We start from the raw sequence: 27,879 nt of genomic DNA on the forward strand, positions 1-27,879 counted from the left end.
ACAGCCATCAGCAAAGGCGACAAGCCCTTGGCTGATATTTCGACATCGCGGCATGGCATACACAACCAACTTCACTTTCCAAAGTGCACGTGATTTGGACTGCAAGCGAATGCTTTCTTCCTTCCTAACGTAAATGTCATGAACCGCGAAAGAAGCCGCTCGCCGTATGATGTACAACTGTCTTCCTCGCGAAACGCAACCCATAATTTCTCAACCCTCCCACCCACCTCCCACAATGAACGCCCGATGAGACAATGCTCGCTTGCTAACATGCACACCACTCCCTGAACGCCCTTGCCCTGCCACCACAGTAGTAAAAACACACAATCTCAAGCAAACCCGAAATACTCGCTCCCCGCCGTGATGGCGGTATAAAGTTGTTGACGCAAATGCTCGTAGCTCTCATATTCCGGCAGGTCCAGCTGGTTGAAGCAGGTATGGCTCGAAGGCAGCTTCTCCTTGCTGCTGTAGTCGCGGTGGATGTTGAACTTGGAGAAGCCATTCATGCCCTCGAGCTCCTTGAAGCCGTTGAGCGGCACTTTGCTCGTGCCCGTGACGAATTGCAGCAACTTCGCGCGCTCCTCCTTGTCGAAGCTGCGCACCGCGCGCCAGAACCACTGGATCTGCGGCGACGTTGGCTGGTAGTTGTGGTAGTCGGTATTGTTCTTCCAGTCATCCACGTCAATTTCCGGCAGGCCGGAGATGAGCAGCTCCAGCTCTTGCTCGTTGAATATCGCAATCAGCTCGGGCGGGATGATGTCGTGGAAGCCGGCAAGGAAGTGCTCCAGTTGCTCCTCCACCGACTTGACTAGGCGGTGCTCGACAACAAGCCGCACGTACTCCTGCTTGTTCTCTTCCGTCACCGCAATGTTGTGCCCATCCGGCACCAAATCCACCGTCTCCACCAGCCCAAACTTGTCAACGTCGATGGAGAACGTCTCGAAAGTGACGTCGGTGATGTCGTTCTCCAGAATCCAGACTAGAGACTTGTAGTACTCCAGGTCCAAGCTCTCCATGTCCTTTAGGGAAACCGACTTTCCGAGGATGCGACGGTACACGGCTCGGCTGAAATGGCAATCGAGAACACGCCCTTCATACAGCGCCTTGCCAATGATGCGCCCGATGAACTTGAAGAACATCAGATGCTCGTGGTTGACCGCGCTGAACTGATTCGGATGGAAGGTTGTCTTGTCCGACGCGACTGGAATGAAGAGGGCGTAGTCCGGGTTGAACATCTGCCGAGCCATGGCAGCGAACCACTCCCGAGACACGCCACCGGCGTCGACTCCCTCCTCGCCGTGGAAGCGAATGTTGAGCTTCCCATACTTGATCTCGGTGCCGCTCTTGTAATACAAGGATTTGAACGAGTCCAGGAAGACCTGATCTCGGCGCACGTTCAACTGCAAGGAGGGATGCGCGATACGACCGTCGTTGGCTGGGCGGACGTGGACCTTGCGCGTGAAGTAGCTGCGCTTGTTGTCGAACTCCAACACCTTGGAGTTCTTGGCTAGCACGGCGAGGTTGCCGTTCATCAACTTGGGGTTGTTGCGAATCAGCTCGTTGAGAATCTTGCGATGCTCTTCGGTAAATCGGAAGAACAAAGAGTCGAGACGAGCGTCGGGTTGGGGAGTGCCCACAGAGGCTTGTTGCGTTGCCACCGCATCGACCGAGTCCTTCAGAGCGCTATTCCGGCACACGACCATCAAGGATTCAATGATGGGAAGCAAGACCGCAGCAACGTTGATCATGTTGCCTCTATTGCGGATGGCGGTCAAGCACTGGCTGAGATTGCCCCAGAGCTTGTCGAACGTCGCGCTCTCATACAGTCCAGCAAGTATGTCTTCTTTGAGGCTGGGATCGGTGGCGAGGGAGCCCTTTGAAGAAATCGACGGGGTTTGCGTTGGGTCGAAAAGATGGTCGAGCGCAACCAGCACCCGCAACAGCTTGTGTTGCATCGATGCAGCCGAAGAGAAGTTGGTAAGAGCCATGCCCTGAAGGTCGGTGCCGGTCTGGGCAGCGTTGATTTGCTTCGCGAGATCTTCAAGATCCAAGAGAACTGCCTGGCTGAGCTCTTGCGCTTGACTCACAAGCTCTTTGCCGAACGTCTCGCGCGCTCCCGGAAGGGCGGACAGATTCTTGATGACGTCGAGCGTCTCGGTGAAGGTCTTGCCTGGACACTCGCGAGCGGTGATGATGTTGACGACAAGACGGATGTTCTCTTCCGGGACTTCCGGCGGCACCATCTCACGGTGTTTCTTTCCGGTGTCGGTCTTTGGAGCTTCCGCATCGTCAGCTCCGGCAGGCTTCTCCTCAATGCTCACCCCTTCGGCCGCCGCAGTTGAAGATGCAGCCTGCGCGGCGCCCTCGTTCGCTCCAACATCGACATTAGCAGCCTCTGCCATATCAACATCCGTGCCGCTAGTTGACGGTCGGTCTTCTTGCTCGGCTGCACTCGCTTCCTCGGTCGCTTTGGTAGCATCTTCTGCTTCCCTCATAGCTTTGCGCAGGAGGATAATGAGTGGATGGGTAACGCGGCTGAGCAGAGCAGCCAGCGCCTCCATCACGCCAGTGTTCTCGGTTATGAGCTTGCGGTCGAGCAAAGTCAACAGCGAATTGAGAGGGAACTTTGCCGCCCTGACTTCGCGGCCTTTGCCTTTCTTTCCCGGCTTGGCCTTCTGACTAGTGACTGTCTCGTGCTCCGTCAGGAAGAAAGATGGGACACGCGGATTGTCGAGGGTCAAAGCGTTCAGTGTGCCGAGACATTGCTGCACGATGTTGAGCGGCGACAGTTCGGCGCCAGGAGTGATGATCGTGCCAGTCACAGTCCGCTTGAGAGGTGTCGGTGTCTTCTGAGCGGATTGGTGCTTGGCTCGAAGCGAAAGCTGAGCGAAGCTGCGCTCAACAGCAGCAACATCCGCAGTGCCGTCTTGCAAGATTGAAAGCAGAATACTGATGACCTCTGCACGGTTTTGCGTATTCTTGCACACGTCGGACAGGATGCTGTGGAGGTTGCTCTTGGCTTTATGATGAAGAGACACAAACATCAAACGCAAGAGCGTCGCGATGCCAGCCTTGTCCAGCATTTGAATAACGGGCCTGCGCTGCCTGCTAGCAGCGTCTCGAACAGCTTGCTCGGCTTGACCGCGATGGAGGAGGCGGGTGCGGGGATCACCCTCAGCAAATCGGCCCAACCGAGCAAGTTGGTCGGCGCGCGGGAGACGGCGTTCGCCTAGTGTTCGTGCCTCTGCTTGGGCGTCCTCGGGAAGAGCGGCCAGGGTGTTTTCATCAGCATCAGCCAAGATTTGCTGGCGGAGCTCGGGTTCCAGCATGGCCATGAAGTCTGCATTGTTCATCTCCTCGGGCTGCGCCGGTGGAGCATTGCCTTCTTGCGCGGAGCGGCGGCGTTGCTCTTGCTGTTGACGATGACGACGCTCACTGGCCTCCTGACGAAGAAGCTCTCGCTGAATGTCAGGAGGCAAGGCCTCCAAGAACTCCCGGCTAATCTCGCTCGGCTGCTCGCCAGCCTCTGCCGCCTGTGAACGCTGTTGGGCGAATTGTCCCATAATGACTTCTTCGCGGAGCTCTTCGGGCAACTCTTCGAGATAGGTGAGATCGATGCCGAGACTGGTGATGTCAAGCTCACGACCACGAATGGTGGTTGTAACTCGCGGTGTAGCCGCCGGTTCGGTCGTCGTCGCTTCTTGAGCGCCTTCTGAAGTCGGCAGCGCCGGCTGCGACGGTGTCACATCTTCCATTGTGGCCTCTGCCGGACCCTCGCCAGCCAGGGAAGCAGCAAGCGCCGCATCCTCACGAGCACGAGCCTCTTCGGCTTCTCTCGTTTCCCGCTCTTCTCGCTCTGCCTTCTCACGCTCTGCCTTCTCTTCTGCCTTCTTTTTCTCGTCCTCTCTCGCTTTCTCCAACGCAGCGGCCCTTTTCTCAGCATCGGCCTTCTCTTGCATTCGCTTTGCTTCCATAGCAGGCGGAATCAGAACCCGCAACAAGCTGGGGATGATTCGGGTGGCCTTCTCTTGATGCTTTCCGCTGAAGAGCATACGTGCCTCTTCTTGCCAGCGTGCAGCAGTGGCGGTCGGTCGGAACTCCACCGCCTGTGCTTCATCGCTGTACGAAGAAGAGCGCGGATCGTGAGAGCGGTGGGTGCCGGGCATGTCGGGCCACTGGGGGATCCGGATTTGCTCGCGCCATGGCCGAGCGGGGTCGAGATCAAGCAAAGCGTGGAGGACTTGCCTCCGTTCCCACGGTGAGGTTGCGAGGTCGACACCCCGCTGAGGAGCATCGCCAATGTTGACATCAACGATCGCGCGACCGTTTGCTCCGACTGTTGCCACGAGATCCTGGAAGAAGGTGTCGCCGTGTCGGGTATAGAGGGTATGGCGCCCGCCACGCACGAATGTAGACCCTACATATGCGTCTCCACGGCCGTTGCCGCCACTGGAATTGCCATCGCGCTGAAGGAGGGGATTGGTACCGTCTTCCTCACCACGCGCGTTTGCTGGCGCTCGATGGCCACGGAAAGGAGGTACTGTAAGTCGCATTAGCACGGTCGGGCACCCAATCGCTCGGGAAGTCAACGTACTCCTCATGGCATCATTTGCCATCATTCCGAACATATCTTGAAGTCCATGCCGGTGATGGTGGTGGTGGTGATGATGGTGCTGCTGTACGGCAGCCCTGACGTGCGGTAGAGGAATGGCAGGACGCATGTCCCATTGCAACTCATTATCACCGTCTTCATCATCGTCGTCGTCTGCACCCCTGTCAAAACGCTGAAAGCGGTTAACCAATTCGCGAAGGGCTCTCAACGAACCTTCAAGCCCTGGTTCATAGACCACATCATTCTCCAAGTCGATCTCTTCGTCCTCGTCATCTGTATTGTATTAGCGGAGAAGCCAAACGTGCACTTGAATGTAAAGTCAAACATACCTTCTTCGTCCTCGGGAGGCATTTCGTCGTCGAAATACTCTTCCTCGCCGTCGCGGATGGTCTCGATGCGGATTCTTGGGTCGAGGTCTGCACGAGGGGGGATGTTGTTCATGATGTCTTCGAAATGTTGCAACGGTCCACCGTGAGGTGATCCGCCCTCTTCAATGACTGCCGTCTCGAAGATAGCACCGTCATCTTCGTCCCAATCGTGTTCTTCGGGGTGATCGGGCATGCTGGCGTTCTCATCATCGCCAGTGATCTCATCCATTTCGTCGACGAAGTCACCATGATGATGGTCATCATCGTCATCATCTTCATCGTCATCTTCTTCGCGCTCCTCGTCATCATCTTGGGAGTCTTCGCTGATAGTTTCACCATCATCGTCCCCGGCCATGACAACATCCATCTCAAAATCGACATCGCCGGGAACGCCCTCGATTTCCCCCATGCCATCGATATCCTCATCGTCCTCATCACTGACAACTTCGTCGTGATCGGGCATCGGACCTTCCTCAAAGTCCATGCCGTCCTCGTCATCGTAGCCGTCGTCGTACATCTCCTCTTCATCATCCTCACCGCTCTCGCTCTCAGACTCATGGCCACGGCCAGCACCCGACTCGAAGAGGCCCAGAGTGGAGTTTCGATAGAGGTCTGGAGTCTGCTCTCGATCTTCTTCTTCCTCGTCCACATCCGAGATCGAAGTGGCAGATGAAATCTCCTCCCCGTCCGTAGTGGCACCGGCACTCGACGAAAAGTCGGAGTATTGGCTTAGGGTAACTCCCATTTCGGTGAGCAGCCTTAGCGGGCCCAGGAGATACTTGACGGCCCTCTTTGCGTTCGGGAAATTGAGATCGATCTCAGCGATGGCGGATGTCAGAGCGCTGATGAAGTTCTTCTCGTACATGAAGCGGCCCATGCGCTGGGCGGAGAACCCATCTGCACTTGCGGGATTGGTGGCGTTCAGCTTGTTGCTCAGCATTCGGCTGAAAAGCTCGCCTAGAGCCAGCAGGCGGGAATAGCGTTGATCGAGTGGCTCATTGGATGTGGTAGCTTCTTTGAAAGCTCTCAGAGCATGCTCGAGGACGAATCTGCGCACGAAGTAGAGTGTTGGATCGGGTTCTTCGGTCTTTGTGAGTTGCGGCGTCTGTGAGCAGAGCGCAATGAGGACGGTCGTTGCCCAATGCGCGGTAGAGGCCTTTTTGCGATGGGTGATATCATCGCGGTGCTCCAGGGTGCCAACGGGCATGAGGACGTTCAACAAGTAGTTGATCGTTCCAGAGCGAGGCTTGGACGGAGTCGCTGTTTGGGCTTCGGGCTTGCGTGAGAAATTGATAAACTCGGCCTTGCAGCAGTTGTACGATGCTAGCAGTTCGGTAAGACACTGCATGATGAAGCATCGATAGATGTAGATGACATGCTCCTCGGCTTTGAATGATGGCGGTTCGTCATCTTTCTTTGGGACTGTCGAGCCGCTGTTCGGGCTAGTTTCATCAGACATGTCCACATCTCCCGAAGATCCATTAGCGGCAGAGGCGTTGGCCGGAGCATTTTGTTTGTCTTCGACATCCTTGTAGTTGGACAGCTCTCGGAGTAGGAATTGAACCACTCCATCCGTGGTCTCAACCACCGGCGGCTTCAACTCGGTCAAGGCCTGGGCGTTTGCACTGCTCTCTTCCACGCTTGGCTGGGCCGCGGGGTCGGATGCTGTGGCGTTGGCATTCCCGTTCTCAGCAGGCGGCGGTGTTTTGGCCTTCAAGGCCAAGACTTGACCACGCTCTGGCCGATGATCGTACTTGACGATCTCCACCATCTCCTTCGTCACCTCGACGAAAAGATTCGGATCACGAAGGACCAGGTGGTATAGAGTGCGAGCGTATGAGGTCGTGTCCATGGGACGCTGCACCCTTTGAGCCTCGAGAACGCTGGAGATCTCGGTCTTCATGATCTCACGCAGGATCGCGTCGTCCTCAACCATATGCCTAAGGATGATCATGAACGAGCTCTGTAGCTTCTCATTGACTGAGCCAGCCAGCTGTTTGATCATGACGAACAGCTTAGACAGATTGAGCTTCTCGCGCAGACGTGCGGCCAGCTCACGGCGCCTGGTGAGGATGACCAGCACTCGGTTAATTGACAGAGCGAGTGAAGCGTTTTTCCCGACTTTCGGCAGCAACTCGACGACCGCCTCGAATAGAGTCGATTTGAGATCGAACGAAATGACGGGCTCGGGGATGGTTGGCTCTGGAAGGGGTTTGAGAGGATCCTCCACATTGGGGGTAGTCCACTGGATTTCCGTAGGCTGTTCATCCTCCACAAGTATACGCTCGATGATCAACAGAATCATCTCAATCCAGGGAGCATTCTCAACCTTATCAAAGAAGCCCGGCTGGATCCAGGAGATAAGCGCATCGAAGTTCTCTTTCAACTCATCGAGGGTGGAGTCGAAGAAGTCCCGATCTTGCAGAATCAATGCAACGAGATGCGCATAGGCCGCAATCTTCGCGCCCGTTTCTTCGCTTGGCTCGTCGCCCTGGAGGGACAGCAGCGAAGAGACAAGCGTGCTTCCAATGTCCGCGCGAGGGCTAGCACCTTCGCCACTCTTGGCCACGGCCGCTTGAATCAATTCAGCCAGCTCGAAGCTAATCGTTGGCTGAGCGCTCAAGAGCTCCAGGGATCGATCGAGGAGATCGCCGCGTAACGCATCCCTCTTCTCGTCCAGGTCTTCCACAGTGGTGAAGGGCTCTCGCTCCTCTTTGCTGGATGCATCCTTGGTGGAGGTAGTCGGAAGCGCGTTGCCGTTGGCCAATCTCAAGAGGTTACGCAGACGACTGTTCTGCCCCACCATAGCCATCAAATCCGCCTCTTGGATCTCATCTGGCAAAACGCTCAAACCGAATGGGTCATCTGACATGACATCGGGATCTTCTGAAAAGATTGAGACATCTTCAGGGTCGGGCGCATCTTGAGCATTCGCAGGCTGATCTCCAGCAGCGTCCGCCATCTCGACTGATCCGGGCGGTTGGGTAGATTGCTCTGCACTAGAGGTATCGGTCGCTCTGGAAGTCTCGGCCGATGCTGATTGACTACCGTTGGGGGCCGTTGCCTCGCCTTGGGGGATGGGAAACGCGGGTGTAGTGTCAAGTTGCTGGCGCAAATGGCAGTATTCGTGCGCGCTCGCAACATGGCCATTGCATCGGAACAACGCTTCTCGAGCGAGAGACTCGTCGTAGCCGCTTGACTTCAATGAGCGCACATCCTCGGTGTTCTTAAGCTTGAATTCCAACTTGGTGGTCTGGATCCTCCTGGCGGCGTTCACGCTGCGACTGAGCGCACGATCCTCGCCTTCGCTCTTCAAGATGATGCGTAAGATCTCGACAACGCTCTTCACGTGGTTGTCGGTAACGTGCTCGAGCGATCCTGAATGCCACAATTCATTCACAGCGGGGAGAATCGCGTTCCTGATCTCCACAACGAACTGGCCAGGCATGAAGTAGTCTGCCTGCTCATGGTTCCGAACGGAGATACTGCTGGATTGGGGCGACTCGTGAATGACCTTGCCGCGGACGACCTGGCTGTAGAGATTGAGAATCGAGCTCAGGGTGTCGAGCGAGGTGAGATATAAAGCGTCGCCCTGCTTCGCATGCTCAAGCGCGAGCTCGCCGAATCGCCTCAAGCACTCATTAAGCCGCTCGAAGCCACCTGCAAGGTAGAACTTGTTCAACACAAGAGTCATCGTCTCCTTGCTCACGAAAGATTCTGCGAGATTCGCATTCCGGAGCAGGACTCTCGTACACACCGTAACAGCATGCGCTCGAGCCTTGGCCTCAAGCAGCTCGTTCACGGGATCAAACTTCTTGTACGTGAACTCTTGTACTAGGGCGTGGGCCAGATGTTCGGCAACAATGAAAGCATGTTGTCTCGTCCCAGATTCATGGCCGCGCTTTGGCACAATGGCTTGCGCAAGAGATTGGAAGAAGGACTCGATACCAACGGGTGCCTGGGAGAGGAGGTAGCGGATAGTCTTGGCATTCTTGATGGAGAATGTCTCTTCGCGACTTTCGGCTTTGGTGCGTGTCGTGCCGTTGGCATCCTGACCGTTTTGTGGATTCTCCGAGCGAAGCTCAGAGCTGATCTCGACGAAGCCGTTGACGTCGACACGCCTCATCGCAAATGGCTTAGGGTCGGTCTGCTGATTCCAGTCATCGGACAAGTCCTGTTGCAGAGCCAGATTCTCCCACACGCATGCAGCGTGGAGGAGGCCAAGATCGTCGACCAGCTCAACGTAGATGTCGGTGAAGTTGAGAAGGACGAACAGTTGGTTCGATGGATGTTGATTGCGAACGCCTGGGTACGCTGGCGGTGCTAAGGCACGTCCGAATAGATGGGTGAGCATGTGGACCATTGCAAGTGCTTTCGCGACAGTGGTTCCGTTGGACTGCGGTGAGAAGGGTGGTGAAGCCTGGGGTTTCGAAAGGTCCATAAAAGCGGCAAAGGCACGCTCTGAGTTGTCGCTGTCGATAATGGGCTTTACGCACTTGATGGCGGTTTGCGTATGGTGAATGAGGGTAGGTAGGACCAGATGTGGCTTCGCCTCACACATCGACTTGATCACCGATGCAATCTTGCCGAACGGTGGGAACGCCACAATATCGTAAGGGTTGCTTGCGGATACCGCAAGATCCAGGAGATGCACGGCTCCGCCCTCTTCGCAGAAGAGCGAGCACATGCCGGCGTTGAGGAAGAAGCCTTCCAAGAATTTGAAGCAAGCGCTGACGAAAGGCACGCCAGAAACGCGATCCTTGTCATCCTCGTTCAGGCCTTCAGCGGTGACAACGTCGCTGCTGGAGATCGTCGTGCTCTCAGTCGCATGTTTCAGCCCAGCCAGGGCCTTTCGACCTCCCGAAACAACGACACCGGCTGACGTGTTTTCCCAGAGCTTGGTACCGTGCCCCTTCTGCTCCGCCAAGTATCGGCACAGCTCGTTGACACGCTTGACCATTGCGATGACCGTCGACATGATCTCGCCTTTAAGGCGAGGGTGGTGCCGTGACAGCTCATCAAAGGCTTGACCGATTGTGGAAGCCGTCTGGCCTTCCTCTTCCAGGGCGCGAACGTGTGGCGGCGACACAAAGATGTCCATGAACTTCATCAATGCTTTCGAGGATTGGAAGAGCTGCATGCCCGATTCGTTGAGGCAGATGGCTCCGAAAGCGGTCGGGATATCGCACATGGTCTCGCCAACGGGAAGAATGCCAGTAGGGCTGGGGTACTGAAGCTCGCCGTCCTTGTACTCGAATGCCTCTGGCACAACCCTTGGCTTAGAGTCGTCTTCACTCAGATCCCACGGCACAATCGTCTGCAAAAGACTCTTAACCAGGCCAGCCTCTCCAACGACCTGGAAGCTGGTTGGCTCGTTGTGAATGAAGCTACTCATGATGTTAACAGCACCGCTCCAGACGTTTGATCCGAAGACGCTGGCATTCTCTATCACGTTGCGAAGAGCGCCAAGCACCTGTGGCGTGTCGACGAGGTTCCTAAGCAACCGATCGTGAGTTCCGGCATTGTGCTCAAACATGTGGACCATGAATTTGAACAGCTGACGAAGCGTCGATTGCTGATAGAAGGGAATGTCGTAGTCGACAACCTTGGACTTGTACTCCGCAGGCAGCCCGCGGCCATCTTTGGCATTCTGCAGGGAGCTTGTGACCTCGTAACTCATCAGTTCGGCAAGCTCGTCCAAGCCTTTGGCGTCGACGAGAGTCTGGAACGAGGTTGTGATGCCATGGATGAAGCTGTCGAAGAACTGCAAAATCTTCTCGTTGAAGCGCTCTGCACGAGAAGTGCGAAGGGTCAATGCCTCCAGCAAGATCTCCATGATGCCGGCGTTCACCATCCGCTCTCCGTGTCGAGCTTGAGTGTTCGATTGGAGCAGAGTGTTGGTCAAGTCAAAGACCGCCTCTCTCCATTCAATTTCCCGCAGCTCCAGTGTTGAGTCTTCGTGAGGGCTGGAGTGAAGCGTTGCAATCACTCTTCGAAGCTCGTAATAGATGACGCCATGGTTGTGGGAGATCTGCAAAGCGTCTGAGACTTCTGAAGACTTTGACCTGCTCTTAGAGAGGGCTTCAAGCGTGAGCAAAACAGCGGTTTCCATCTGTAGGGACAATGCGGCCTGGCTGCCCGTCGCCGGTCGGAGCAGATCGCACAGCTGTTGCGCCAGATGGAAGCGCTTTGGCTCCTCACTATCGGGTATGCCGATCTTTTCCATGAATTTCGACTCGGCAAGGGCGTAGGCGAGATTGGCAATAGCCAGAAGCCTCACCTCCAAAAGCTCTTGGGATGTGTCCTCGGGATGGACCAGCGCCTTGGCGATGCGGATACGATGAAGCATATCGAATGACGACTCAGAAGGCACTTCGGACATAGCCTCTTTGACAAGCGCCCAAGCAGGGGTCTCGGCGACATTGGTCCCGGATATCTGGAAGGTCTTCGATGCTGAAGACGGAGCAGTGTCGACCTCTCTAGGCTTTGTCGGAGTAGCGTTGACATCTCCCGTGGTCGCGCTTCGCTCGCCTATCCCTGGCCGGTCTCGAGAAGGTCCCAGAGTGGATGTTCTGCGGATCGGAGTTGGGGTTGGCGGAGGTGCATCGTTGGGCTGATTTGAAGATCCATCTTTCGCCGCAGCCGACTGATCGTAGTATGTGAAATGGATCCCGGCAACATCGCCCTTCGCATTCAAGGTCTGAGGCTCCTTGGCGATGGCAACGAGATCACTTGGGTTGTACGGAGCCGTCTGTGCAGCCTTCTCCTTGCCTTTTCCCACTGCGACGATGGAGCTCGAAGCCGCTTGAGCAGGCTTGGGGAAGGGTTGAGCAATCTTTTGCAGCCGATCGAGCTTGAAGTTGTAGTGGTTGGCGAGCAGTGTCAGTTGGGCGTGAGGCGCACTGTTCTTGTACCGTGCCACTTGATAGCGTTGAGCAAGGCGGACACCCAGTCGTAAGACCAGCCGAAGCAGGCTCAGTGATGTGGTGTTGAGCAAGTCGTCGAGCTGACCACTGCTGTTGTAGAGACTGCGATTTCCGCAATGCTCCAATATGATCCGGGTGAAGTGCACGACAGACTCGATCACCTCCCTGTCGCCTTCAGAGGAGTAGCCCAGCTTCTGCAGCTCATCTTCCTGGGCGCCACCAGCCGGGTAGGGCATGCCATCCTCCGCATCGCCCTTTTGTAGCAACCTGCTCTCAAACTGCTCTTGCTGTGGGCCTTTGGCGAGTCCATACTCGGCGTTGAACAGCTCTAGGATGTGGTCGAAGCGGTCGAGTAGCGGGATCCAGTGGTATAAATCACCACGAGGGAACGGCCAGTGGAGCGGGAAAGTGTCGAGCTTTGAAGGTAGATGGTGCAGCGGCGTTGATGTGGCCTGCTCGACAAACCGTGATACGAAAGGTGAGGCAGTCGCCGTGTGCCGCTCCGTGGCGACCTTCTTGATCCTCCCCATCGCGTCCAACGACGCTGAGGTAGGGTTGAGTTTATGACTGTGCCTGGCCCACCACGATGCCCCTCATTGAAGTCAGAAGGGTGGTAGGAGGGGATGTGTTGCTTGAAGGCGGTTGAGAGCTGGAAACTCGGCGTTTGTTGGACTTTGGAAGATGCGTGTTGGCGTTTGAGAGGAGACTGCAGGGGGTTGCGGATGGAAGGTGATGTGGTGGAAGGACGCCGGGGGTTCTGCAGGTCGTGGGGTACGGCGCTGGGTGAATGAAGAAGAGGTGATGTGCTAGCCGTGTCGATGCCAGTTCACAACGTCAGACTCTTGAATGCGGGGCGGAAGGAGGGTGCCCGAAACAGGAAAGCAGGCAGTATTGCTAGTAGGGAAAGAGCAGGCGAGAATGAAGATGCGATTCACATTCACTCGCGGCGTGTCCTGATCGAAAGTGGAAGTGATGATGAGATGCCGAAAGGGCAGTCAGGCATGACAGACGTGATGCTTTCTGTGAGGCGTGAAGGTAGTTCCTGGACCGTGCTTGCCTGTCTTCTGGGCAAGCGCCAAACTCAGCGCTCTCTTAGTCATCCAGCTGCTCGCGCCGGTCTGGCACGTGGAGATGTCTTTCTGCCGCCAAGGCGGTGAGGATGCCGGGCAATCGACATACACGGCATGTCGGATGTATCGTTTACATTTCGATACATAAGGCGCTGATAACCACTTGACAGGCACATGTACTCTTACTGCTCTTAAACACTTAGAACCAGCGCTTTCCCGTGTTACCACCCAGTATCGGCAGCCACGTACCTTCGCCATGTCCGCTTCACGACACGGCCTCGAAGATTGACTAGAGATGTCGAGTCACAGCCACGATCGACACACTTTTCTATGAATGTGCTTCCTAGAATGAGGAATAGATTCAACCCTGCTATCATCTTAGAGTGGTCATGTACGGCGATGCATCTTCAACGGCGAGTTGTGGGACTGGAACTTCGCACGCCCGACAATCAGGAGCGCCGACTTCTTCCCATTTGTTCCTACTCTATCTGTACCAACGGTAGGGAAGGGACCAAAAAGCACCACGCGTGTACTGCGAACCATCTTCCCCCTTTCCATCCACTCTTCCACCGGCAAAGAGCTATCAGAATTTTCTTCCCCACCGCACATTCGAATCACTTTCCGCATATTGAATCCCACAACATTGTCAGAGGTTGAAAATATCGGTTCACCCCTCCCCGTCATGGAGAACATGCTTCCGCAAGAAACCCTGCATGGCTGAGAGTGGCTTTGCATAATCGCCCTACGTTTTATTCACCTCCAACCCACTCACACTTCGGAAGGCGGATCGCCACCTCACAACTTTCCTTCTCTACCAATACTTTGTTCGCCCCAAGACCACGCTGGCCCCGCTCTAAGCGACAAGCTCCCGCATTCAACGCTGCAACGCCTTTGTCCCTCGACATCCCATATTCGTCATCTCATCCTACAGCGTCGCATCGTGTGAACGATGGCCACAGATCCTACTAACAGCGCGAGAGACGTGCGCCAACGCTCTTCGACACCTTTCTCAAACGCTCGCGAATCTCCTACCGTCGAAGTAGCAAACACGGAGAAGCCCGAGTCGGACGCGATCGACGCGACGACGACAGTGCTCCCAACCAAGGAACATGCAAAGAAAGCGCGTGTTGGAAAGAAGACGCCAACCCGGCGAGAGCTTTTCTCCTCGGAGGGTAACGCCAGCTCTTCTACCAACAATTCCGCGAAGTCGGGCATCAAGTTGGATTTGCGAACCGGCAAGAAGCGCAAGTCCAGCTCCGAGGTGGACGAGAAGGATGGCGATGAAGAATCAGCTCCAACTGCGAAGAGAGCCAAGACGACTAAGCGTCGCAACAACGCCTCAAGTCGCGCTCCCACTCCACCTCCTATCGCTCTGCCCGAACCCCTTCCCGCGCCCCTGGCACCAGCAGTCGGACATGCCGTCACCGCGATGCGCAAGTTTGCTTTCCAAACGTATCGCGCGACAGACAGCTGCCTCTTCCGTGACAGTACCAATCGAAACCACATCTCTCTCTCGACAACAACGCTCGTCTCCGCCGTCTCTCGCCTTCTCAGATACTGGCAAGTCGGAGACCCGTCATCAGCCTCGATCTCTGACGTCAGCGACGCGATCGTGAGGTATTTCGACAGCGAATACCCCGTGGGTGTAGTGCAGTGCGTCGTCATAGACGTATCGACGCGTACAGCCCTCGAGGAGCGCATCCACGCGAAGATCCGTGGGCATGGGCCGGAGTGGGTAAGGCTACTGGAGATGGAGCTCGAGATGGCCGGTCAGGAGCTGGAGACGCAACTCGGCTTGAACTGGTACGCAACAGAGGGTGTCCAGCTCGACTTTAACTCCCAGGCGACCGAGGGTTCGCTGGGCTTGTATCGACGCACGACCGAGGAGGGGTTTCTAGGACGCGTTCGAGGGATGTGGAACGACGGCGTTGAGGGAGAGGCAGATGTCGCTACGAGCGAGCTGGCGACAGCATCAGCAGACGAAGATGAGGCCGTGACAGGCGCACAACTGAGACGCATGCTGGACGCGCGGTTTTACTCGCGCGCTGGAGTCTCGGGCGCGGAACTGGAGAAATTGCTGAACGAGCCCGCCGCTCTCGAAGATGCTGCCGGATTCCCGGTCGCGACTTCAAACGCCTCTGAAGAGACAGCGGCCCTCCCTGGCATGATTGGCAACGACCATGCACCCTCTGACGCAACCGAATCGCACAACCCTTCCGGCACGAAAGCCAAAACGCCTCCTCTCCGTGGCCCAGCTGGTCTTCCTCCTGACGACACGCACTCCTCCTCCCAGTCGCAGCACCGCGAAGACTCGGTTCAGAGCCCTGAGAGCGAATACCGCCCCGGCGCCTTTGCTCTAAGCGCAGCAGAGGAACGAAAAGATGGGTTAATGATCGAGGATGAGGAGCAATTCGGCGGTCTGCTTGATCTTGCCGAGTTCTGAAAGCAGCATGTCGCCTTGACGGCAGAGCAGCCCAAACGAGAGGCGGAGGATGAGAGATACGAAACAGATGGCAGGCACAAGGGGGTGGACTGCGAAGAGTTGGGTGGTGTTGGATGATGGGATGGTGTATCGAGGGACTGGAGATGAAAGAACTCGAATTCGTATTCGCGAAGTCAGTCCTGTTTGCCGGACATTCCTGGTGCTACCATGATGCGCGGCACGGAATGTTGCCAGGCGCGTACTCGGCAAACTTGGAAGGCCACTTGAATACAAACGAAGCAGGCAAGCAGTGAAACGAGACGGAATTTGAAACGATCGATTATTTTCCAACGTTGCTTTCGTTCTTAAACATTACGTATGAGTACTATTAAATCGAAGCCCTGCTTCTACCGTGGCTCGCGTTACGAGCAGCACAGGTTGTAATCGCTAAAGGTTGCGGCAGAAGCCTTGCAAACCCCATTCCACCCATACTCCAACATATCTTACACGCGAAAAGCGACCCAAAGGTCTTAAAAGTACGAGAGCGTGTCCGCAGATTGCTTTGTGAGAGCACAAGGCAGCGCGGGCACTTTAGTAGTTTGTGCCGGTGTTGTTGCTGTAGCCGTAGGGGTTCTGGGCGGTGGTGCCAGTGGGAGCGTTGTAGTACCCGCTGTGCGCACCTCCGGCAACGTAGGTGTCGCTGGTGCCATTGGTGACGCCGTTGGTGCCGTTAGTGCCATTGGTGTAGCCGGTCTCGGCGCTGGCGCGGTTGTTCTTGGGCGAGGTGTAGGCGCCCGCTTCGGCGGCCTTGGCAGAGTTGTTCTTGTTGCGGCCGAAGCGGGAGAACATGCCCTTCTTGCCGTAGCCGGAGGTGTAGTTGTTGTCGGGGCTGGGGCCGTAGCGCTTCTCCTTCTTGTGGTGGCGCATGAGGGCAACTTGCATGCCGGCGGTGCAGAGGAAGAGGATGGCGCAGATGATGGCGCAGGCGAAGCAGGCCGTGTTGAATCTGCAGGCCAGGCCGAGGTGCACAGAGTAGGTGGCGTTGTCGTGGTTGCTGAAGCCGAAGCCTCCCCTCCCGAAGCCGTTGTCGGCTGAGGCGGGGCCAACGCCGAGGGGAGTGTTGATGCTGTTGCCCTTGCACGACGATGCACCGTGGCGGGTCAGGACGATGACACCGATGAAGGCGGCGCAGAACAGGACATCGATGACGATGGCGAGGATGGCGAGGAAGGTGATGCCGCCGAGACAGCAGGTCAAGATGGTTGCGAAGATGAGGTAGAGACAAGCGGCGCCAGAGATGCCTTCGACCGCCTTTTCGTACGTGGGAATGTGGATGTTTCGGTCCGCAAGGACGGAGAGGAACTGGGTGGTCGCGTTAGGACTGCGCACGGGAGCATGGCATGAGGGCGACGAGAGTACTTACGTAGGAGTAGAAGCCGAGGATGACGGCCGAGGCAAGGAAGATGATGAAGTAGAGCAAACTCTGGAAGAGGCGCTGGAAGCCGCCCTTGACGATACCCATCGCGACGGTCGCTCAGGCGGGCTGAATAGGATGGAAAGACGTGAGAGAAGAGTGTAGAGGATGAGTCTGATTGCTGGTAGAGGAGCAGAGGGTGGGAGAGTCGGCGATGGAGGTGAAGTTGGATGGGGCGCAAATGAAGCAGGAACGTGCGTATTTAGAGTGCCACAACACTCGCCCGTTGGCTGATGTCATTTCCCCCAACCCGCTGCACGATCCCGCGATGACGAACGAAAAAGCCACAACTCACCGACTCTCGCCGGCTCCGCCCGTCTTCGCTTCTCCACCACGCCGCTGCTGATTCGCCCGATCGTCTGCACCGCCGATCATGGGTGTGGCGCTGCATCAGGTGCCCTTGCACAAACTCCCCCAGACCCGGCCTGGACCTGCGGAGAAAGAAATTTCTTGGTCTTTCGCGCCTGTTCGCACTTCCCAATGGCGGCACAGCCACAAAGCCTGCCGGTGGGGCCTCGTTGGTGACGTCCTGTGCCTGAAGGACCTTGATCTCAAGGGCTTGACGACTGCCGGCAAATCTCTCGTGACACGCCATCATCGATTGGCTTGATAGCATCTCCCGTTGTGCCGGTGGAGTGGGGGAGGAAGGAGGGACGCTTTGCTGTACCTGACGATAACGTTTTCATTGATGCCAATCGCGGTGATGCTCGGCATCGGCATCTGCGTGCTACTCATCGTACTCCTCTTGTAACCCAGACATAAGAACAGCAGAGCGACTACACAGCATCCGGTTGGCCATAGTCAACAGGCCATCAAGGTTGGCATCAGACCAGGCGGGAATCAGATTCAGGTCCATGGCCGCATCGATCAGGACCTTTCAACATTGATCTCGTTTATCCTCATATACTGTTCCTATCAATCACATCTCTCCCGAACTCTTCACCAAAATCTTGACCTGATTATCGCGATCATTGATCAATGTCTTGAATCCCTCCTCAAGCACCTCGTTCAACTCGATCTTCTTGGTGATCATCTTGCGGCTCATGTCCAGCCGTCCATCCGACAACGCAGCGAGCACTTCGTCAAAGTCGCCGCCCATATAAGTCGCGACGCCCACGTAATGCCTCTCGCGAAAGTTGAAGTCGTTGGTGTTGATCTTGGCCTGCTTCTCCCAGATGGCAATGTTCACAAACGTCCCTCGAGCCCGCACGCAACGTACGGCTTGCTCCATGGCCATCTGTACCCCCGCCGCATCAAAGGCAACGTGGACGCCCTTGTCATCACACAGTTCACGGCAGCGGGCGACGATGTCTTCTTTGCTCGGATCGATGATGACGTGCGCGCCAAACTCCTTCGCAAACTTCTTCCTGGTTGCTGAGATCTCCGACACGATGATCTGTTTGCAACCTCGTGCTCTCAGTGCCTGGAGTACGGCGAGCCCGATCGGCCCACCCCCCAGAATAAGTACCGAGTCGCCATCTTTGTATGGAGAGAGGTTAACCGCGTGCCAGCCGACCGCAAGAGGTTCGGTTAACGCTGGACGAAGTGTCAGCCACGTGAAGACCACCCGATCAATCAAACCGCAGCATATCCCTTACCTGCAACGTCCAGCGGTACATTGTCCGGCACCTTGAACACCGCGTACTCGGGCACAACGATATGATCAGCCAAGCCACCTCCCCACCCGCTCAAGCCCACGAACCCATTCTTGTCGCAGCAATTGATCAAGCCCTCAGTACACGAGCCACACTCGCCGTCGTAGATGATGGGCTGCACAACCACTCGGTCCCCTACTTTGAACTTGTCCGACACTTTCTCTCCGATCTCCTCAATCCTGCCGGAGAACTCGTGGCCAAAAGTCAACGGCACCTTCTCCCCCGTGATGGGGTGCGGCTCCTTTTCCGGGCAGAGATTCGGGCCGCCCATGTATTCGTGGAGATCTATCGCTTGCATGTGAGTCTAACTTCAACCACTGCTGTCCAAGGACACATTGCAATACCTGTGCCGCAAATGCCACACCACGCTGGCTTAATCTTGATCTTGCCGGCTGAGCATTGCGGCTCATCAATGTCTTCATATCGCAAATCTTCCTGCAAATCTTTGGGGTTGGCAAATGCTTTGTCTCACTGTTGACGGTATTGGGTAGAACATGTTCAGTGCTGTGATGCATCGCGCGAAGTTGCTACCGATGGCAAGTACAAGTTCCACCGGCAACAATATCGCTGCTACTGGTCTCGAAGCAACCCAACAACTGGAAATGCGTACTTTCCCCCAGAACCTTTGCGCCTTCATCTTGCCCATTTCGATGATTCGATATGCTGCCGAAGTGAAGGATGGATCGTATGTGGACAAGATGATGGAAAAAACGCCAGCTGTTACTCTACGGTACGCAGACGAGATGAAAACGAGTGAACTCCTACTTACACAGCTCTGACAGCATCGTAATGTGAGCCTCATGGTGCGGGGTTACAGTACTGGGCAGCGGTAACAGACGGGACTTGACTCGGCCACAGAGCTAGGAAAATGCTGCCTTACAGCATTCGGTCGATGTCAAGGCGAGCCGGCTCCACATCCCGATGCGCTGTCAGGCAACGAACCTTCGGAATAATTCCCAGTCCGGTCGAGGTCGTTGAATGGAGAGTTTATCCCATTGGCCGGCGCCCGCGCATCTGGTACGCTGTTCCGTTGACGATGGATGAGATCACCGCTCAATTTCTTCGTCGTTCTGACGTCCACGCGACGTCTTTTATCATACTCCTCCTCGATTTCTCCCTTGCCTCCGGTCTCCTTCTTCTTCTTCAAATCTCTTTCCTCACCTTATATCATTCAAAAGTAACAACAGCAACTTATCCGTCACAATGCCGTACCCAGAGACCGCCGAGGGCTTTATGATCCACGACACAAAGAAGTGGACGGAATTCAAGAAGGATGAGGTGAGTGGTGCCTTAATATATTTCCCTTCGCCACCCTGATGGTCAAGATACCTTCTGACGCGATTCGGTCCAACAGTTCCCGCTCAAGCCCTTCGGAGACCGTGACATTGATATCGCCATTGATTGCTGCGGTGTCTGCGCTTCTGACGTCCACACCATCAACGGAGGTGCGTCTACAATCTGCACGAGCCTCCAACGGTATGAGGACATCTACTGAAACGTCGCACAGGATGGGGTGAAGCTCCCGTACCTATCTGCGTCGGCCACGAAGTCATTGGAAAGGCGATCAAGGTCGGCAAAGATGTCAAGACGATCAAGGTTGGCGACCGCGTGGGCGTCGGCGCCCAAATCGGCGCGGACTTGACCTGCAACCAGTGCAAGGCCGACCAGGAAAACTACTGCCCCAACATGGTCGACACTTACGGATCGAACTGGCCCGACGGCACCAAGACGCAGGGCGGATACTCATCGCACATTCGTTCCCACGAGTACTTTACCTTCAAGATCCCCGACGCATTGGAGAGCGAGAATGCCGCGCCGATGCTGTGTGCCGGCCTTACCGGTACGTTCCTGGCCGACGCATCGCGTGTTTAGCAGTACTGAGGCTGACCTGCTTTCTTTGTTAGTGTACAGCCCGCTCGTCAGGCTAGGCTGCGGACCGGGCAAGAAGGTTGCCATCTCTGGAGTGTAAGACGCACATCACGTGACATTGAAGAAGAGCGAGGCTAATACACGAAACCAGAGGCGGTCTTGGCCACTATGCGGTCCTTTTCGCGAAGGCATTAGGCGCAGAAGTGTACGTGCTCTCTCACAGCGCCGACAAGGAGAAGGCCGTCCGCGAGATGGGCGCCGATCACTTCATCAACATCAACGAAAAGGATTGGCACAAGCCATACAACGTACGTGTAGCCGGTCGCGACGCACTCTACCCTTGAAAACAAAGGCTGACCATGTTCCCAGTTTACATTTGACTTCATCCTCAACACCGCTGATGCTGTCCACGTAAGTCTTCTAACACCCGCACAACCGTCCGATCTTCGCCCTACTGACTCTTCTCCCAAGAAATTCAACCTCCCCAACTACTTCTCCACCCTCAAGGTCAACGGCACGTTCCACTGCGTTGGTTTCGGCGACCATCCCCTGCCGACCCTCAACGCGCAAGACTTTGCCCCGAACGGCAATTACTTGGGCGCCTCGCACATCGGCAACCGCCCCGAGATGCTCGCCATGCTGGACCTCGCCGCGAAGCAGAACATCAAGAGCTGGATCGAGAAGGTTCCCATCAGCGAAGCCGGGATTGCAAAGGCCGTGCAGGGCGTCTCGGACAACAAAGTGCGCTTCCGATACGTCTTGACGGACTTTGACAAGGCGTTTGGCAAGCGTTCGTAGACGGGCAGAGGACTGCTGGTTTCAGCATCTTGTCCGGTGACCGCATAGCTCGGAGCAAATAGACTGGCGCTTTGAAATACAGGAAAAGTCGTTGGTACATGTGGCGTTATCTAGTCGTACGCACAATAAGCTCTAGACCTTCCACCCAACCTCGTCGATGCCACAGCTTCTCACTCTAGGTGATTAACCGCTCAGATCAAGCACCACTCGGCCCTGCAACTCGCCACGATCCATCTTCTCAAACACCTCCGTCAGCTTATCCATCTTCTCCGTGGTAAAGTGCGTCTTGACAAGCCCGCGCTCCGCGAACTCCAGCGTTTCAATCGCCTCCCGTCGATCGCCCACAGCGACGCCGCGGATGGTCAACGCCTTGACGATCAAGCTGGCAGGGTCGGCGGTGGCGATGGGCACCAGATCGCCCTCCGGAATCCCCACGCATACCAGCGTGCCGCCGAACTTGAGCAGGCCGATGGCCGAGGCGTACGCGGCGTTGGCGGCGGTGAGGACGATGGCGGCTTGCACGCCGAGACCGCCCGTTGCCTAAACAGCCATTGTGTGAGTAACCCGAAAGGAAATGCCTAACATGCACTGGCAGAGTCGACAGAGGCGGCAAGACAACTCACCTTCAGCACTTCCTCCTCAACCTTGTCTTTGGCGTGGTCGAGGAAAATCTCCGCACCGCACTCGAGCGCGATTTCCTTCTTGCTGCCCGCGTCAATGCCGATCACACGAAGTCCCATACCCCTCGACGCAATCTGCGTGGCAAGATGGCCCAGCCCGCCGCCGGCACCAAGGATGGCGATGGTGTTGCCGGATTCTGCGCCTGACTTCCTCAGGGCGCTGTAGACGGTCACACCGGCGCAGAGCATCTGCACAGCAGTAGATGATTAGCCTTCCTGATGTTTGCGTAGATAATCGATTATGATATAACATACCGGTGCCGCAACATCCGACGGCAAAGAGTCGGGAATGGGCGTCACGTAGTCCGCCGGGCTGACGACGTACTGCTGGAAGGTACCGGGAGTGTAGAAGCCCGAGATCTTCTGGTTGAAGCAGATTCCATCATGGCCAGAGAGACAAGCCGGACAACTGCCACAGATGGCGGCGATCCACTTGATGCCCACGCGGTCCCCGACTTTCCTCGGGCTGTTCTCGGTGCCCGGGCCCATCTTGACAATCTTGCCGACCTGGTAGGAACAACATCGTGTTTAGTTACGAGGGCGAGAAGAATCATGGAGACGCGGGACTCACGCCTTCGTGGCCGCCGACTTGACCTGCTTGAGTTGGGGCAGGAAGCTTCCTCCAACGGTTCGTCATGACGCCCATGTCGGAGTGGCAGACACCAGAATGGGTCAAGTTGATAAGGACTTCTCCAGGCCCTATGAGGTGCAGTTATCGCGTTAGTTGTTTGTCTGCAGACATTATCCCCTAGACATTTGGTACCAGGCTCCTGCGGTAATCGTTAGTAACGCTATGAGACGCAAGGCTATCAGCCCATCGATCACTGACCGGCATATCCAACTCGACCACCTTGGTGGACACCTGAGCAGAGTCAGCATTGCCGCTTCCATCTCGGATGTACATCCTCTCACCTCACCCGGCTTGTCATAGACGACAGCCTTGTACTTCTTTGGAAGATCACCCATGTTTGCTGTGGAAGACGGCTTGAGAAAGTGGGGATGGTGTTGTTGTGAAGGATCAACAGGAGTGTATGAAGAGAGAAGGCAAGAGGGAACAGCCAGGAAACCAAACCGCCGAGGTTGCTAGTCGTGCATGACACCGACAACGAATCCACTGCGGGATAACCATCTGCCGCGGGGTCAGGTAACAATCGGCCCTGGCCATGGCTGAAAGTGGCAGCTCATTCCAGACCCCGCGTGGGGCGGGAATTGAGGGGGAACAGAACGTGGAGGTAACATTGCTCCACGGCTGGCCTTGGCCACCTCAACCCGAAGACCAAGAGTTCTTATATACCGCGGCTTTCGTCCGCGGCAAGTCTGAGAGCGAGGAAAGCCTGCGCGGCTCGACTCGACCGTGTGGCCGGCATGCTCGGAGAGTAAATCTTGTTCGCCAAGCATCTTTCGTCGGGTGATGATCTCAAATAGACGGAGGGCTCAACGGGCGTGCGTGGGCGTAGACACATAGCAAGGTAGACTCGACAGGGACTTTGCATCGTCGATCACGCATAGAAACGGGAGGCAAAAGAGGAAGATAGCAAAGAGACGACGAGGTGAAGTGCGAAATGGTATGCAGTGGGAAGTGACCTTGATGGAACACAACACCCCAGTTGCGTCGTCTTCTCGAGGTCTGTATTGTCCGTTTGGTAGCTGCTCCACGTCATCCCATCATGTTCATATCTCGTAGTGACCGCTTGATTTCTCAAGCACCCACTTCGACCATTCTACCGATTGCTTCGTCCACTGTATAGAAGTCAGTACTGCCAAACGAGCCTCGGCGTTTGATGTTTTGGCACTCACCTCCAATCCCCACCCCAAACTGCTCGATGGCATCCGCGGCCCGGGGGATCCCAATAACAACGCAATCCCTCGGCACAACGACATCCTGGACGTCAAAGCACCCAAAAGCAACGAGCTTCTTGAGGGCAGGGCAGCTCTTGAAGATGCCCACCACAACACTCGTGTCCACGCGATTGCAGAAGCTGACGTTGATGTGTTCCAGCATCGGGTACGTCTGCGCACCGTTGAAGACGTCCATGAAGGCGGAGAGCTCGATGTGGCGGCACGAGGCGATGTCGAGATGTTTGATGGCGGAGCCCGAATGGGCCATCAGAGCGCGGAAGCCGGGTGATGCGATTCCAATGGCTTCTTCGGGGCCTTCGGGATTGTTATTGTCAACGTCTCGGGTGGAATTAATGTCGACAAAGGTCAAGGCTGGGTTGCGCCAGTTGGTAAAAAGAGCGGTGTACCCGGCATCGGTGGCGGTGTCGTTTTCGCAGAAGCGGAATTTGCTCAGGACATTGCAGTTGTCATGTACGGCCTGGAGGATGGAGTCGTCCGCGTCGAGGAATTTCTCCAGGGAGAGAGTTCGTAACGCAGCTCCGCGTTGCACAACCAGTGAGCAGAGCACGTCTGTCGGGACCGGACGACCGATCTGCAATGACAGATGTTTGAGGTTGGGCAGCTCCGCGAGAGCAGCAACAGCATCTTCCCCAATCCTCCGGCAGAGCTTCAACTTGACCCGTTCCAACCTGGGACAGCATTGTACCATCTCTCGCACACTGTGATCCTCGAACGAGGCATCAAGCCACTTAAGCTTCACCACCTCCAATTCCTGGCCCATCTCTTGAAACAGTCCTGCCCACATGTCGTTGGTAATGAGATTGGCAGCGTACAGCTGCAAGTGCTGAAGTTTGTGGCACCTCTCGATCATGTACTCCACAGCCTCATCTTTCATCTGACACGCATTCGCCAGCACCAGGCGCCGCATGTTTGGCACAATGGCGAACATCTGACGATAGTCTTCCAGCTCCAAGTAGGCAGCATCGTGCACGATGACGGACTGGAGATCTGGACGAAGAAACAGCCGAAGTGTCCTAGACTTCATGACGCGCTTCTTGGAGAAGATCTCGCTCAGCTTCTCGAGCACCGTGGGAGGAATATCGCCTAGCTCTTCAACATCTTCGTGGTGCTTGGCCACTTTTTCGATGCACAACTGCATGAGAGATTTTGCCCCGCCGCTCGCAATGCCGTCCAGTCTGTCACTTTCAAGCTTTCGCCGCCTCCGTCCTGCCGGCTTGCTAGCTGCCTTCTTCTCCTGCTTCTGCTCTTTCGCGAGTTCCTTCCCGCACGGCGTGCATAGGAGTCCACCTTCAGGGCCTTCTTTGCTGTACGGAGTGACAGTAAAGCGCTTGCTGCAGATCTCGCAGTGCTCGAATTGGCCGGGCATTGGTTTCGCCTTCTTGTACATGTCGGTGGCGAAGTCATCGTCGTAGTCATCGTCGTCGTCGTCCGAGCCGCCGCCCTTGCCCTTCTTCTTCGGCTTCTTGGACGCCTTTGCCTTCTTGATCTTATCTATGGCCTCTTTCTGTGAACGTTTGCGCTTCTTCGTCTTCTCCTCCTCCTCTTCCGCCACCTCCTCCGCCGTGTCTACAGCAGAAGGGGTGGCGGTGGCCTGCTGCGGCGTAGCATTCGATGCACCCTCGCCGGCATTCTCGTCTTGACCTGCTTCTCGTAGGCGTCGCTCGTACTCGTCTCGAATTTGGGCGGCGGAGATATTGTTGGCCTGTTCGTCGTGGTCAGCCAGGAGTTCCTCTCCCAAGCATGCAGGATGCTTACCGCGAGAAAGTCTGTCAAGGCGCTTTGCGGGCCGCGAATGCGATTGCCTCCTCTTCGTCCCGACATTTTGACTCCCTTGTACCAACGATTGTCCGCCTGCGGAGCGTGTAATGACGAGAGTCGTTAGAAGCCAGCGAAAAGTCTCCGCCACAACTGTAAAGGAAGCGTCAGGATAAGGCAACCTTATCGCAGCGCAAAGTTTAAATTCACGCGCTGACGCGAGCTTCACGTGAGCTCAATTAACGTCAGGTGATTACGCAAGGTGAGAATTCAAGAGGTACGAACAATCACATCAGACGCTATAAACCCTGCACACATATCTACATAAGCCTGTCCAATTCGCTTTACACATTGACCCTGACCGGACGCGCCGACACCTTATGTCCAGCCAGATTAGTTTACCAATTAAAGATGCGAGCTCAGTGAAAGTCGGCCTGTACACTTCCATACTTGACACCATCCACTCGCAGCTCAAAGACCAGGTCCGCGCTTTCAATCTTCATGTGCAGCTCAAAATCGAGATTGTCAAATTCAACGCCCTTTGTCGTCGTCAGACGGGTGAACAGGCTCTTCGGCACGGCGTTGAGGTCGGTCGTCAGCGTGCAGACGTTGATCAGCGTCTTGTCGTAAGCGTCGGGCGCTTCTTCGCTGTCACAGCCGATCACGTCGTCTTCCACCACCAGAGACTGGCCGGGGCGGAAGTTGCGGGTATAATGGAAGGAGATAGGTGCGTCGGCGGAGATGGGCGTACCCTGCGTGGACACATTATCGTCAGTCAAAAGCCCATTCTCAAGGAGACGTAACGAGGGCTTCAAATGAGACTCACCTTGGCGACATGCCACTGCATGCGATCACTAACCATCCACCTCTCCCAGAGCGGGCTCCAGTATCTGTCGGCCATAGGATGCTTCGCCTCGTCAAACACTGTTGCGTAGCTTGTGCCGTAATGCCAGCGACTCCTCCTCTTCTCGACCAGATTACCCTCGATGCCTCTCAGCACAGCACCACGCACCACCGCCGTCCAAGCGTGCAGGGGCTGCAGCACCTCGACATTCTGCCGCTGCAATGCAGTTCCATCTTCGTGCTTCGGCGTGTCCGTGTAGGCCGGCGGCGGCGCGGAGTTGAAGTGCTGTTTTAGGCGCGTGTAGAGGTAGTTCGATTGTCCGAAGCCTCCCACCAAAATGATGCCGGACACACGGCCTTGCTTCTCTTTGATGGCCTGGACCTGGCCGTCCACGAGCTCGACGACCTGCTCGATCACCGGCTCGAAGATGCCCTTCACCTGCTCCGCAGTCATGATTAGGAAGCCAGACTCCAGCCCGGCCTCCTCATCATCCGGCAGCCCTGGGAAAGGAACATTGACCTCGCTGTGCTCCTCCTCGTTGAAATTGCGCTTGACGAACTCCTCGAAATACCGCAGGCCCATCATCCACGTCTTCGGCTTCTTCTCCCGCATGTTTGTGTACCGCTCCGCTCCTATCCGCTCCTTGACATGATCCTCAAACCGGTAGTTCAAGAAGGCAGACCCACACAGTCCACCCGTCCCGACCGCACTCTCGTCGACTCGCAGGGGAGAGACTTGTGTGATCTTGTATGCAATCAAATCCACCGTGCCACCTCCAGCATCACAAACGATGAAGTTGTCTCCCTCTTTCAAGCCGCTTGGCTGGATGGTCTTCAATGTGTATACGGCGGCGGCCTCGGGCTCGCTGATGAGTCGCAAGTCATGTCTATTTCCCATCCCAGCTCTTTCTGCCGCTTGCAAGGTTGCATTCTTGGCTGCATCGCTCCACACCGCTGGGACGGTGAGGACAAAGTCCACGGGCGTTGTGCTCATGAAGCTCTCCCCGTATCTCCTCGTCAGCGTCTGAATGGTGTGCTCGTAGATTTTGGTCAGGTAATCCGACACAGCGTCCATGACAGTCCGATCGCACTTCCGGAGCTGGGCAGCGGTCTCGAGCGGCGAGACGAAATGCGGGAGCTTCTGGTTTCGGTCGAGAAAGAGCTTGATGCACCGCAGCCTCGTCTCTTCCGGCTTGAACTGGAAGCCCCATTTAATCTGCGCCTGGGCTTTCTCGGACGTGATACTCGCTGCGGATGAGGTTGGGGATTCGGACAGGTCGTAGGAGATCTCGGTCGGGACTTTGTCCGATGTGATGCCGTTGCCGCCAGGCCAGGTCTTGATGATGTCGACCTCGTCTGGCGAGCCGCTGTACGCCGCCGCGACTCCGCTGTATGTTGTGCCGAAATCCACCCCTACAATCAGCTTGTCTGCTGGCGTGGGGTGGTCCAAGTCGCCATTGGACTCGGTGTTTTGTAATCCGTTCATGACCTTCGGCTCGCTCATGTTGTGCTTGGGCCCATTGACTGTCATACTCTGCCTTCGACTG

The 27,879-nt window shown here is 56.0% G+C and overlaps 8 protein-coding genes across 8 annotated transcripts; 2 read left to right on the top strand and 6 right to left on the bottom strand.

Annotated features, from left to right (window-relative positions):
- Nucleotides 1-329: 329 nt before the first annotated feature.
- Nucleotides 330-12,436, bottom strand: BDY17DRAFT_327887 (uncharacterized protein; the record flags this gene model as incomplete). The annotated part of the gene is made up of 3 exons (XM_033737754.1): nt 330-4,540; nt 4,595-4,885; nt 4,942-12,436. 3 exons carry the CDS (start codon nt 12,434-12,436, stop codon nt 330-332), a joined length of 11,997 nt encoding a protein of 3,998 aa, XP_033585661.1.
- Nucleotides 12,437-13,458: 1,022 nt separating this feature from the next.
- BDY17DRAFT_304965 (uncharacterized protein) lies at nt 13,459-15,734 on the top strand. The gene has a single exon (XM_033734794.1). The coding sequence runs from the start codon at nt 13,926-13,928 to the stop codon at nt 15,417-15,419; it is 1,494 nt and encodes a 497-aa protein (XP_033585662.1). The 5' UTR covers nt 13,459-13,925; the 3' UTR covers nt 15,420-15,734.
- Nucleotides 15,735-15,738: 4 nt separating this feature from the next.
- Nucleotides 15,739-17,119, bottom strand: BDY17DRAFT_304966 (uncharacterized protein). The gene is made up of 2 exons (XM_033734795.1): nt 16,822-17,119; nt 15,739-16,760 (listed from the first exon to the last, which is right to left on the bottom strand). Exons 1-2 carry the CDS (start codon nt 16,918-16,920, stop codon nt 15,990-15,992), a joined length of 870 nt encoding a protein of 289 aa, XP_033585663.1. The 5' UTR covers nt 16,921-17,119; the 3' UTR covers nt 15,739-15,989.
- A 611-nt stretch (nt 17,120-17,730) lies between these two features.
- Nucleotides 17,731-19,307, bottom strand: BDY17DRAFT_304969 (chaperonin 10-like protein). The gene is made up of 4 exons (XM_033734796.1): nt 19,138-19,307; nt 18,872-18,962; nt 18,471-18,812; nt 17,731-18,408 (listed from the first exon to the last, which is right to left on the bottom strand). Exons 1-4 carry the CDS (start codon nt 19,171-19,173, stop codon nt 17,792-17,794), a joined length of 1,086 nt encoding a protein of 361 aa, XP_033585664.1. The 5' UTR covers nt 19,174-19,307; the 3' UTR covers nt 17,731-17,791.
- An 8-nt stretch (nt 19,308-19,315) lies between these two features.
- On the top strand, nt 19,316-21,311 carry BDY17DRAFT_304973 (NADPH-dependent medium chain alcohol dehydrogenase). The gene is made up of 7 exons (XM_033734797.1): nt 19,316-19,805; nt 19,882-19,972; nt 20,035-20,367; nt 20,432-20,492; nt 20,548-20,704; nt 20,766-20,807; nt 20,868-21,311. Exons 1-7 carry the CDS (start codon nt 19,731-19,733, stop codon nt 21,192-21,194), a joined length of 1,086 nt encoding a protein of 361 aa, XP_033585665.1. The 5' UTR covers nt 19,316-19,730; the 3' UTR covers nt 21,195-21,311.
- On the bottom strand, nt 21,286-22,927 carry BDY17DRAFT_49195 (chaperonin 10-like protein). Its single transcript, XM_033738444.1, has 7 exons — nt 22,787-22,927; nt 22,704-22,736; nt 22,638-22,644; nt 22,446-22,573; nt 22,130-22,381; nt 21,818-22,063; nt 21,286-21,734 (listed from the first exon to the last, which is right to left on the bottom strand). Exons 1-7 carry the CDS (start codon nt 22,838-22,840, stop codon nt 21,378-21,380), a joined length of 1,077 nt encoding a protein of 358 aa, XP_033585666.1. The 5' UTR covers nt 22,841-22,927; the 3' UTR covers nt 21,286-21,377.
- A 495-nt stretch (nt 22,928-23,422) lies between these two features.
- BDY17DRAFT_49193 (uncharacterized protein) lies at nt 23,423-25,671 on the bottom strand. Its single transcript, XM_033738443.1, has 3 exons — nt 25,490-25,671; nt 23,672-25,436; nt 23,423-23,614 (listed from the first exon to the last, which is right to left on the bottom strand). Exons 1-3 carry the CDS (start codon nt 25,553-25,555, stop codon nt 23,574-23,576), a joined length of 1,872 nt encoding a protein of 623 aa, XP_033585667.1. The 5' UTR covers nt 25,556-25,671; the 3' UTR covers nt 23,423-23,573.
- A 237-nt stretch (nt 25,672-25,908) lies between these two features.
- On the bottom strand, nt 25,909-27,818 carry BDY17DRAFT_258015 (uncharacterized protein; the record flags this gene model as incomplete). The annotated part of the gene is made up of 2 exons (XM_033731736.1): nt 25,909-26,241; nt 26,316-27,818. The coding sequence occupies 2 exons, from the start codon at nt 27,816-27,818 to the stop codon at nt 25,909-25,911; spliced, it is 1,836 nt and encodes a 611-aa protein (XP_033585668.1).
- Nucleotides 27,819-27,879: the final 61 nt, after the last annotated feature.

The sequence above is a fragment of the Neohortaea acidophila genome (assembly GCF_010093505.1).
Source record: "Neohortaea acidophila strain CBS 113389 unplaced genomic scaffold BDY17scaffold_12, whole genome shotgun sequence".
Lineage (NCBI taxonomy): Eukaryota > Fungi > Ascomycota > Dothideomycetes > Mycosphaerellales > Teratosphaeriaceae > Neohortaea > Neohortaea acidophila.